This window comes from Cryptomeria japonica, chromosome 1 (assembly GCF_030272615.1).
Source record: "Cryptomeria japonica chromosome 1, Sugi_1.0, whole genome shotgun sequence".
NCBI lineage: Eukaryota > Viridiplantae > Streptophyta > Pinopsida > Cupressales > Cupressaceae > Cryptomeria > Cryptomeria japonica.
The window spans coordinates 153,787,034-153,800,080 of record NC_081405.1 but is presented as its reverse complement, the minus strand read 5'-3'; the positions used below and the strand labels follow the sequence as shown (position 1 = coordinate 153,800,080).

Here is a 13,047-nt window from a genome sequence, read left to right as displayed (position 1 = left end):
TAAACACCTCTCAAGAAAAAGTGATGAATTAGTCACAACAGATTGTGTACATCCAATGACGTTCCAATTCTCAAATTTCCCTCTTCTTCACACAGTTTCTAAAACTTTTTTAGCTTCTATAAGTGATGGAAAACCATTTGTAGTCCCTTTGGAATGTTTTTATATAATTCTTAGTGTTTTTCTATCATCTCGGAGAGCTATGAGTTGACTTCTAGTGAGATATTTGTTACTTGTGACTGTCGCACTAGTAGTAGCAGGGGAAGTGATTTAAAGAGCTTGAGGAGGTCCTTGGGAGTTATTTATGATGTTTGGAGCTTCTTCCGTTAAATCCCTAGGGCTGTACTTCCATTGTAATTTCATTTTGAAGCACTAAGTATATATTCACATTTGCTAGATTATTTACCCACAAAAGATTTCTCTAATGTAAACCTCTCTTCTTCTGGTGTTCATACTGTCTTTGTCCTATTTCCTTGCTCGTTCATTGCTGATTTATTTCAGCCATTTGTTCTCTCTTTGATGAAGAATTAATTTCGTTCTTAACAAGCTAGTTAATAAATATATTTCTAGTTTATGGATCACATGCTATTAGAGAAATTTCATTCCTTTGGAATCATAGTCATCTAGATGATTGTTGTTTATTACATCATGCTTTGACTACTGTAACATACTAGTTGTGTATGGAGGAGGACAGAGATACACAAGGTTCCAAAGAGAACCGTCATCTCGGGGAGTATGATTCCAAAAAAATCTTCATGTTCATCTAAGTAGGATACCAAAGAAGCTTGATGGTAGAGTCCCTTTTTTTGTAAAGCTCACAAAATGAAAACAACACCAATCTTCTTCTTTAAACCACCAGAAAAGTGAAAGAGGAGGACGATATCATCACCAAAACTATATATAGCAGTCACAGTCAAAGTAGGATGTAATAAACAACCATCATTTACATGAGTATGATACCTAAGAAAACATTCAATCTCAACTATCTGGATAATTCTTAACTAAAATATCGAAGCCAAATGCCAGTTCTTTATTGAGATGTATCTACTTACAATTTCAGGAGCAAAATCAATCTCATGATTTCCTGCTGTCCATATCCAAGGTTGGTAAGCTGCACTTTTTTCAGTAAATCGCCCCCAACTGTCCCACCTTCTATTATCATGAAATGGATAGTGATCTGCATAAGAAAGATCTCCTACAAACAGAACTGCCTGTCCTTTTGTCTTTAAATAATGCTGAAAGGTCTTATTTGAGTCAAATGTTTGACCAAGATCTCCTGCATATACAACAACTCTTTAACAGCCAAACCAAAAAGTGAAAATAAGGTAAGTGTTATATCTTATTTCAAATCAAAGACTTAACCACCCTTTCATGTTAGAATTTCATTGTTATTAATCTTGTTTTCTGTGCACAAATAAGTTTCTATGTCGTGACGAGAAAACAGTTAACTAAGTTTCATAACAATACTTTCTAACTTTATGACTCAGCTAAAATAATATGACAAAGCTTAAACTAAGGAAATGGGACTGTGGAGGATGATTACTACAATTCTTATTCCAAAATTTTCAAATAAGTTTAATAGTGATAATCAAAAAGAGGATTGAAATGAATTACAATTAGCAACGATCTTTGGGGAGTGGTAATATTGAATCAAGAATTAAGCATAGCATTATAAAATTCGATAATCACAAATATATCCTTCTAAAGCCAATGAGACCAAAGACTTTTACCAAAGACCAATTTAGAAGACATCGTCCTTTTTCCTTCCTTAAGATATCTGTTTTATCATAATAAGTTGTCCATATGAAAACATTTATATGGATGGCACAATTTCAAGCGTCAATTGATATTTTATTTACTTAAGAACGAAAAATATGATGAGAAAGATAAAATTATAACTTATGAAACATTGTCATGGTTGTGACCTATTGACAATCACATAATTGGACTTAGTATATGTTATACATGCCTATATCTGATTTACTCTTCTCCTATTTCAGACACACAAAGTAAGAGCAACTGACATAATAAGTAAACAACCAGTTATGTACAAAAGAAAACATTATATACAGAATTGAGATTTGAGAATGCTTTCATAATGTTTCATTATTGTCACACGTACAAGGTCCCCAAATATGATTTGGCCTTTTTATGAGTAAAAACTCATATTAACATTGTACATGTCATACTTTCATAGGTACAACAATATTGTAATGTCCTCGTTTGTAAGCTCTTAAGATCTAAAACTGATTAGCCCCCTGCGGGCTAGCGGAGTTGGCTTGAGTCTTGGGTTTTCTCCCCGAGGTCTTGGGTTTGACTCCCTGGCCCGTGAATTATTCTGCCGTGCACACTTGGGGGCAAGTGCTGATTGTCACATGGCCCTAGGGACTAGTCTCGCCTCAGCTCGCCTCTCTCTTGAGCCCCAACTTGGTTGTTAATGGCCAAGGTAAAGTTCCAGGTTTAAGCGTTATAATTTCAATTTGAAGAGACTTCTTTTATTAAAACTTATACACTAAATGAATTTGGATAGTCATGATATGCTTATTTCAATTATCTGCTTCCTTGTTATTAATGCCATTGTAACAAATGATGGAAATTATCCTCAGTCTGCAACGATTATACTTATATCTAAATGTCTTTGGCGCTAAGATCGATATGAATATCTGATTGGAGACTCCATTCAATTGATATAGACGTTGATCAAATATAAACTATATTGACCCAAAGGTGTATGTACGCCGCTGTTTCTGATATTCTGCTCGATATGAGTGCAATACAAACTAGACTGATCCGAATTATGTATTTACTGCTGTTTCTGATATGTCTTTATGTCTATATGAAATATATTGCTGTGGATCGGTCTGATAGGACCTTGCAGATTAAATCCGATTGCTTGTCTGATATGTAAACTTTGTTGTAGTGACATTTGGCGCCGTTCCTGATTATAGTTTCTTTTAAATTATGTGTTCAATCCAATGAGGCCGCTGCTCAACTTGACCGATCCAAAAATGGATATGAAATAGAAATAAAGACAATGATCCATGATGATTACTCCCCCCTTCCTATCCTTAATATATATCTTCTTATGAATGAGACATATATCTTCGTGAGAGGTAGTGTCCCTTCCTTGCTAAATCGCACCATTTGATACAACAAATATGTCTTTTCTTAATCGCTGGGGTTAAGGAAAACAATCCGCTGTCTTTAAGACTTGTATAATGTCACTTTTATCTAGGCTTGATCGTTGTACTTAAGACATGTCCGCAGGTCTAGGATCATAATCGTTACCTTTATTAAAGTCTTTGCCTTTACCGTTCAATACCCACTTTTCTAAACAATTTGTTTCCTTATATGGATCACTGTATATCGTCCTTTATCATCCCTAGCTAAAATATGCCAGCCAGCCTGAGACGTTTATGTTCTTTATGTACTCATTTTGGTTTCCTTTCTTAATACGCTGCCTTGAGAATCAAACATTATCAATTTGCAGACATGTTATGTTGTCTTGCCATTCGTGACCTATCATTCACAATCTTTAATCACTCCTTCTTTAGGATACCGCTGCCCTTAGTTATCTAGTAGTTTATGACCTATGTAAATTCTCGAGTATCGTTAATTGGTATTAATTGATGATACCCAATCACTGTTATTCTTGATTATTGCCGATCTCAATTGTTGCCCCATCGTATGTGCCTTACACAATCCGCTCTTTTGGTAACGGTTGCCGGGGTTGCTTATTAATATCGAAAAGCAATGATGTTCGATGCTAGCAGATTAAACTTCTAATCCATACTGAACAACTTTGTCCATTTTAGAGACTTCTCAGAACTGAAGTATCATGTGAAACATTAACGGCGTAACATCAAGGATGGGGACATTACAAATTTATATGAACAAAAGTAGATTGAAACTGTCCATACATAACAATAACCTAACACTAATACCAAAAATTCAAAGGGGTTTCCGTACTACATATCAATATTTATTTCCATCTTTAATTTATGCCTGCACTTTATCAAATCAGTGGAGATAATCATATCTAGATAAAAATTCCATGCACAGAAACTTTATTGAACCTGAACCTTCAAACAAGGTAAACCCAAAAAAGGAAGGTTTAGAGGAAGTCTGCTTCTCTGAAAAAAATATGAAGCATATGTACTGAATCATATTACTGTTTGAAAATTGAAACCAATGGTAATAAATTCCATTCTAGTATTTAATGAAACTAAATCGATGCATTATGATACTAAATCCTCTTGTAGAACACCATGGATCCTGTGAAAATGCATAGGTTCTCAAGTATTCTACAAAAATAACTCATAGTAAACTATTAGAGATGCATTATATTAAATATTTGAATTCAAATATTTTTTCTTCCTTTTCTTTGTCATTATTAAGCATTACCACTATGCCAAACAGTTTTTTGTTTAGATTATTACATCTACAATAAGATTTTAAACACCTAAAGTTCCAAACTTTTATTCAGTGCACCCTAAACCTAAAACATCTCATTATTTTAAGGTCAACTTTGAATTCACTTGTAATAAATTTCATAGAGCCAAACTATTGTAATTTGTGTTATGTGCTTTGTTAAGGAACCATAGACCTTGATTATTAAATTATGGTTAGTATTTTAATGTAGAAGTTACAAGCAATTCAAGGTTTGTTGTCTTTGGTTTGCATGAATTGTGATACAGAATAGTGGGTTCAAAGCATGATATGCTCTTTGAAATAATTGTGCCACAAGTTAGAAATTGTAATTTCAAAATTATATATATGCAGTTCAATGGTTAGTTGGGTCATAGGACTTCCATAAAGTTCTAAGAAAATTTATGGCAATGGACCCTTATTAAATCTATTTAACTATAAAGAAGCCAACTATTGCCTGGATTATTGAAATAAGATTGGTTTCATGGTTGTTTCTAACATTTTGTGCAGAGGGAATGGATTCAAAATAAGGAAAATTTACAATGTACTTCACACTTAATAATGGTTATCAGTTTCAAGCTTTATAATTCTTTTGACAACACTATAAAATGTAATTTAATAGGTATTTTCATGGGATGCAGACTAGCTAAGATGAGCACTCACTCGTATGTACGATAATTAGAATGTATATAAGTGGTAGGTTGTCCAAGCTGTATCTTGTCCTAACCACTTATAAATGCTCTGAGGACTTCACTCGAATTGGTGAAAATTTCAATACCAACTGCAAACTTTCAATACCTCCTAAGGCATTAATTGTGGTGAAAATGGAAAGGTGTAAAATTGTCTGGGAATATTTATTAGCTAGAGAAAATGACAGATAGGGGTATTGGAGGATGAATCATGAAGGAAAATACACATGGGATGAGAAGAGTCCATTGTTAAAACATGTTTCCAAATTATGACCATAGAGTCAAAGCATCAGCTAATAGCTTTATGAACACATGTAAATTTACACCCACACAGTTATTTTGGCACTTGTCCAAGCAATTGGGAGGGAAATAAGCAAGAGTCAGAGGAGTATTATGTAGCACACTAGCATATCCAGGGTGTTTGCAAACTGTTCCACATTTTAAAGAAAAAAAAATCTCTTTAAACACTCACAGAACATCATCTTGTGAAAAGAAATATTTTATGTACTTCTTAGATAGTCTATCATGTAAGCTTGCATTAGCATTTTAAATTTAAACCTTGGAGATAAGTATAGAGCCCTCCTCAGATCCAAAGGATCATAATGAATGACCAAAAAGGCTCTGATCTGTTTCCACCTCATTTAGTTAATGGTAATCATGCTTGACATCCTAAACAAAGCTTGTACGGTAATTACACCATATAGCTTGGCCAAAGGTTCAGAACTTGTATCATTTATGCAAGTTACATAGCTTTCAATGTTTAAACTAGTAAGAGAATGGTAAGTTTCCTAAAAACTACCCTGTATCACTTTCATGTTTGTGATGGAACCAGGAATAGTGAACAAGCAAATGTTCTGAATTTTTCAGTCTTAGTTTTCCTCAATCTTTGAAACTGTGTAATTATATAAATTTAGTACTGTACAATCTATGAATCGTGATCAGTACTATCCAGGCTTACTTTTTATAAGACTTTAAACAAGGTTTTATTTACAAACTAGCTGTTAGGAGAGAGATTATATATTTATTCACTTATATTAAACCTCAGCCATAAATTGTAAATGCATAAATTTTGAGTGTAAACTGTTTTTGATTAAGTGGAAATAATTTAAAGATAGTCAGATATATACAAAGAAGGGATACTGGGAGTGTTATGTAAATCCAAATAGTCTGGATGGTGTTAAAATGAAACAAATGTACCTACTGATATCTCTGCAAGAGTGTAGAAGGTCAATATGATTTAAGCCTTCACAAAGAATAATAATGGAAGTAAACAGGTAAGGGAATACTATACGTGACAATGAACTTAGCATGCACCATTTTCAGAAATAGTTTTTCTCAAATAGGCTCTGTCCAAATACAAGTAGTTTTTATTATATTTCTTACATAGTGATTTATTTCTTTTTCCTCTAAATGTGCATAGATATTATAAAAAGACAGCATATGGGTTAAAGGAAGCTTTGGATAACTGTCTAGTGTTTAATCCACAGCTTTAGAATATGTATATACAAATCCTATGTTGACAATGCAAAGGAGCATAATAAAAAATACTTACAATAATCTTAAGAAGAGTCACCATATACAGAATATGAGGAGAGAGCATCATATTGTAAAGGGAGATAAGGTAAAACCAATAAGGTAATAGATATGTTACCTAGACTTTTCTTCAGAAAGTTGTAGCAATAGCCAATAGGTACCATCATGCAGCTTGAATCATTCAAATTTCAAACTATGAGGTATACAAAGAGTAGTATGATGAAGATCATGATTTTGGGGAAGAGTTTCAGCAATTAAATCTTCCAGAAAACCATGATCGAGAGCAGATAGTTGATTACCACATTGGGAAAGGGTTGTTTTATAAGTTGGAGAGATTGTGCATGCCTTGCAGAGATAGCTGTATTTCTAATGATGTAGGACAATATCTACAATGTAGCCAGTCACTTTGGGTTTTAAAAAGTAGTTGCCAACTTGCAGCATTATGGGCATTGTTCCAAAAAGAAAACGGATATGACAAGTTTCATGTGCACATGTACACAATCTAGCAGTGGCAACACATACAATATAAAATTAGGATTATACACACAATTAGTGGTAGCTCACAGACCATGGCAAAGCATATCCATGGACCTTCCAGGTGGTTTCCCTAGACTCAACATGATAATGATCATTTCTTCACTCTGTTAAATCATTTCAGCAAGACGTGTAAATTAATTCCATGCAAGAAGATATTATCAAGTGAAGAGGCCACCTGACTTTTTCACAAATGTATGGGTGCACTTTGGGTTCCTGAAGCCTAAAGTGTCTATTTGCGTAGAGAAATATTTGGACCATTGTGTGAGGAAAAATAGATACCAAGTTGATGTGTTCATTGCATTTCATCTACAGACAGACAATCAAGCCTAGGTTGTGAAGTTGGTGTAACTATTAAAAGGCAATATAACTAGATGAATCCAAAGAATTGAGATGAAAGCTTAGCCTACAATCATTTATTATAACACAAGTTTGTTCACCATATACAATAAGTTGAAAATATTTTTCCTCTTTTTGTCTGTAGTGCATCGGGATGGACATCCACCTTACTTTGACTTGCCTATCATGAAGATCTGAAGGAGATACATTGCTTGTAAATATACTCAAGAGGGCATCTTGCTAGCCTTTTTTGGTTACGCAAACCAAATGTATTTGGCCCTTTATCTTTTGAAGGAAGTTAATTCTGGATATCAATCTCTACATGATACTTCCAAGACAACCACATTATTCCTTCCTTTTTTAACCTGATTTCACTCTTTGGGGGCCCCAAGCATCCATTGGCTAACAATAGTTAGTAGCACAGATGGTGACATATTTGTGAGACAAATTCTCCCTTCACAAGCAGCCACTAAGGCACCACATACTTTTCTCACTCCTAGTGTAGAGGTTCAACTACCTTCAACTGTTCAAAGTCACAGCTGTCTTCTCTAGTTCTCGACTCTCAAAGGCTGCTGGCCATGGATGTTAGGCAATCCATTGGGAATACTACCCTGTTTTCCAAGGCTTTTCTTTTTAGGACCTCATTAGTTTCTGTATTGGTCCCTTTGAGGATTAACAATGATACTCCTCACTCTAATACATATAAGAACTTTGTCTCAATCAGCCCTTCCTCCCAGCTCTAAGAGTGTTTTTTCCGACAAAATTCCTCCTCTCATGGTATAGCTTTTAATTAAGTTTTTTTGTGCATATGAATTTGTAAAGGATCTTACCAACTCTCTGACATGGCTGAAAGAACAATCAACAAGCATGTTTCCAAATCATAACTGAGCTTTATGTACAATCAAGAAATTGTTATTGCTTAATACTGTTTATTTTCTGTTCAATACTACAGTTTGCCAGCACTTTGTAAGTTTGTTTAGGCTTTGCTGGCCATATTTATCATCCATGCATCTATGCACTTATGCAGTAAGTACTTCCTGTCAATTTAAAATTTCGTGCGATTGTGCTCAGACTATGTTTAACTACCTGGAATGCTCTTTTAGTTGTAAAACTGTCACGGTACAAAAAGAATTAAAATACAATGTAATTAATTAACAAAATTCAAATAATTCATGACAGCGTGTGGTAATAGATATTTAAGTGGACATACCAATGATACCAAATGTATAAGGTGTGTCCAGACCAATGCTTGGAGGGGTTAAGAAAGAAAACTCCCGTGTTGTGTTTCCCAATCCAATCTTGTAAAAATATTTGGTATCATACTGCAATCACATTAGAAAAAGAGTTACCAATACAAGAAGTAAAAGTTTGTCTTCTAAAAACAAAATTGAAAATAGTTATCCGACAGTAACTGTGAAACATTAGAGCACAAGCTGAAATTTAACAGAAATAATCTAGCCCCACTTCTCAAAACTCTAGCAGTTATTACATCTACTGCTATTCATAACTAGATAACCAAAAACATGTATGATTGATTCAAATGAATTTTTTGTTTTGTGCATTCACATCGTTTATCTATGTGCATTAGAGGCTTGAGGACTTGAAGTCAGCTTGGCAGATATATATCTTACCGTGCTTTTGCACAGGCTAGCAACAAGGTCCCATGTGGCTACCTAGCTAATTTTATTTAGCAGACACTGTTCAAATTTTTTAGTAGTTTTCTGGAGTTAGTGTTCTCATGATTTTTTTAAATTTTTGAGTAGCTGTGAAATTAATATTTTAATTAATTTTTATTATATATATATTTTTAACTATATATAAAAACGTAAAGAAGGAAATATGTGCAGTCATGTGGCACATTTCTCATTGACCTGTGGCTGCATAATTTTGGCCCCTATTTATCAACAACTTAGTTCAAATCCTTAAATTGTAGCAGCTCCACTATTGTAGGAGAAGATTTCAAATTAAGCAGCAAACTTAATTAAGCACCTGCAGAACACCCCTGTGGAAATGCATTGGGATTAGCAGGTGCTTTATAATTTTTTTAGGATTTAATGTCAGGTCGGCAGAACTATATCAAACCAGAGAGCAACTGATTCTGTTTTTTAAAGGTAAAAGTGATCGCATGAATATTCCATTAGCAGATTAGAGGAGCTTTTAGAATCCTCCACGTACAAAATAGGAGCTGCTATTATTTAGGATGGATAATTTTAGCATCCATTGAAAAAAGATCATGAAACATGGCCGAAGAAACCTTCCCTCTATATTTTTCTCTGACTTCCTATCTGGATTCATCTCTAAATTTTCCTAAATATTTTATATGCCAGATGAAAAAAATCAGCAATACAAGATATTCATGAGGCCACCTAAAGCAAATCTTCTTCTAAAATTTCTAAGCAGCCAATGCATGCATGATTTAAGAAGCCCCCCACAGGGAACCACACTACAAATGAATTGGAATCAGATGCTATTTTTCAAGTTTCAAACATGAAGTGATGTATGACTCAAGATTCTCTAATATATTTCACAACATTTCTCAACCTTAACATTTTCCTTTAAACTAACACCCTTCTTTAATGTGGCATGTGCCTTCCATGACTTTTGTCATACCATCTCACTTAACTCGATTCCAGGCTTTACCAACAAAATTGAATTGCTACATGATTAGACCAACAAGAAGTCAAAACTTTCAGTGCTCTTTGTTTCAATTTCTGGGTACTATCATTACAAGTTGCTTAATATCTACCCATGTAAATGTCTCATTCTAAAGGCCATATAATAAAAAAGAGTCAAAATCACATTCAGCGAATGTCTATGTCAATCTATCCCGCAGTATATCCTAGGAAACTAAAAATGTGGACTTAACGAGGTTGTATGAGTTCTGTGATTTCAATTGCCACGTGCCTTAAGCTAATTTAAAGCCAGCGCTTCAATAAGTTGGCCTGGGATATTTCCTAGTTTAAATGGTGCCATAACTGTTCAGGGATTTTTTGTCACTAGTTTCAAGGACAGCAGGGATAAGTTTGGAAATATCTTTTAGCGAGAAATCTGTTGAGAAGTTGGGATCGCTTATTATCACCATGTATATGAAAAGGACTGCATTAATCAGACGGGCTGTCCCATAGGCCCCGTCTCCCATAGGCTATGTTTAGTCTTGTGACCGTTAAAATTATTTCTTCTTTCTTCTTCTTCTATATGAACAAATAATCTTAGCGTGGAAACCCATTCCATACACGCAGGTACACAGAAAAGAATCAAACAAAACCTGAGATATTGATTTGAAATCTGAACACTTATAGAAACAATTACCTAACCAAGTAAACATTTAACTTGTTCCCAGAGATCCCACCTCCGGTCTCCTCCCCGACAAAGAAAACAATACTTTATCTTGTTTCAATATGAACAGTAAAAGGAAAAACGACCACCCACCTTTAATCTCTTTACTGTACAATGATGAATGTAGCCTGATGTATAGTTATAATACTTGTAGCTTGTAACAATCCCCTCTGCTGAATATTTGTACTTAGATTGCTCAGTTCCATAGAGAACAGTATTAGACCCAGGCTCAGAGGGTGTAACCCATGATACAAGTACACTCCTACCCTCATGATCTCCTTGAGTAATATGGACCTGAATTCCCAAAACAGAAAAATTACACATAATCAAACGTATGCAGTAGGCAAAGCACCTGCTTCTTGACCCATTACAGCCCAAAAAAAACCAATCTGTCAAAAGAAGGGAATGCGAATTACCTGTTGAGGGGCATTATAACCTTCTGGAATCCTAAAAACATCACTATCCATGGGCATGTCCATAGATGCTTCAGTTTTTCTCACATACTTGCTGGTTATTCCACCAAAACATGGTATACCACTGAATAGCATCAAAACCAACAAAAACAAAAGGTGATTCAATGGTGCTTCCATTTTGCAATGAAACCCAAGGATTCAACTTCTTCAATCTATATCCTCCTGTGGGTATAAGTAAAAGCTATTCAACAGCATCTGTGTAAATATGCTCTGCAGATTAAAGATCCACCAAAAGAGGGGCATTGTGGAGAATATTCTCAATCCGTGACCTCATCTTGCCGAATTGCACAGACTTGCATTCAATTTTTCTGCGTTGTTCAATCTTAAAAAATAATTGATTGCATGTGGATATGGGTTTTAAACGAGAGTTTTTTTAACGTGCGTTTATTGACCACCTTTCAAGCTCGTTTTTGATCTAATTATAGAATGGTCCACTAAATTTGCAACTGCAATTAGACGGCATGTTCTTTATTCATGCAACTTAGATTATTCAATTCTATTATTTAGTACGATATAATCAATAGGAAAATATGTAAACATAAAAACCAGGAAAATTATATATAACAGCTTTCTTGAGATCTCCAGAGGATCCAATAAAATCAATCACGTAAGCCAAAAATATCATTTTCCAAAGGACGTCTAGGAGAATATGGTAACCACAGATTTTTTTTAAATGGATAAATAAAAAATACGTTTTTGGTTTTCAATACATTAATTTATGTTAGCTACATCGATTGAGATTTGTAACAGACGTGGACAAAATGCATAGTACAAAGAGGTCAATCTTGTCACCATCGTAAAACAGTGACACATGCAAAATATTCTTCAAGGCCTGACATATTTCGATCTTATAAAACTCTTAGATTACCAATATAAGATGATGTCTTCAAGCCACAATACTCCCTGTTATGTGTCAGATGTCATGAGCAAATCACTAGATTTTCGTTTACTGTGTATAAAGCAAGAGAAAAAAGTGTCCTAGTTAACTATTAAGGTTGACTCTAGGCTCTATGTATAGGTACTTTCTCTATGATATAGTATCATTAATTTGACTTTTTATTGTTATTCATTTGAGATGATGGTATAGAGAAAAAGTTGTGAACCATCTTAATTGATGGAAAGTCAAAATTTCAGTTGTGTAGCATCTAGTCATGGATGTCATGGTTTATATTGTTTCCGACATTGTAAATATGTAATGATGATTGTTTGTTGGACACTGGATAAGGATGAAAATTTTATGTTAATGTAGAAGGTTCTTATATGAAATGGACAGCCTACTTTTTATAATTGATGGTTCAAAATTGAGGACAAGCATACAAGACAATAGAATTAATCTTAACCATATGTTTATATTTATATTAATTCAAAAAAAAATCTTTCGGATCAAGTAGTGCAAGGCTCCGACATCATAAGGGATGAGGCCGGGATCGTGCTCCGGGCAAATTTGGCAGAATGGATACCCCTCAGTCCTTGGCTCTTAGCCGAAGAGGTTCAACCTATTGACTCGTGCCCCCGTATCGGGTGACAAAAATTATTTTGTGAAGGCCCTCGCTAGGCTGGCAACGCACGGGCTTCATGCCCTTGCTCGACTGTCATACTCGCAGGTTTGGACCTCCATCCAAACAAAAAAAGAAAATAAAAAATAAAAAAAAATTTATGATAAAAACAATAAAATATATATTTTAATAGTATCAATTAAAAAACGCATAAAAGGATAA

The 13,047-nt window shown here is 34.4% G+C and overlaps 1 protein-coding gene across 1 annotated transcript in view; it reads right to left on the bottom strand.

The window, feature by feature from the left end:
• LOC131079727 (purple acid phosphatase 10) overlaps window positions 1-11,837 on the bottom strand; it is a 30,584-nt gene extending 18,747 nt beyond the window's left edge. Inside the window, exons 1-4 of the mRNA XM_058017761.2 lie at window positions 11,273-11,837; window positions 10,950-11,150; window positions 8,731-8,842; window positions 1,050-1,273 (exon numbers count right to left, since the gene is read on the bottom strand). Of these exons, the coding sequence (XP_057873744.2) occupies window positions 1,050-1,273; window positions 8,731-8,842; window positions 10,950-11,150; window positions 11,273-11,446 (711 nt within the window). The 5' untranslated portion in view covers window positions 11,447-11,837. The remainder of the gene's footprint in view (window positions 1-1,049; window positions 1,274-8,730; window positions 8,843-10,949; window positions 11,151-11,272) is intronic.
• Between the last annotated feature and the right edge of the window lie 1,210 nt (window positions 11,838-13,047).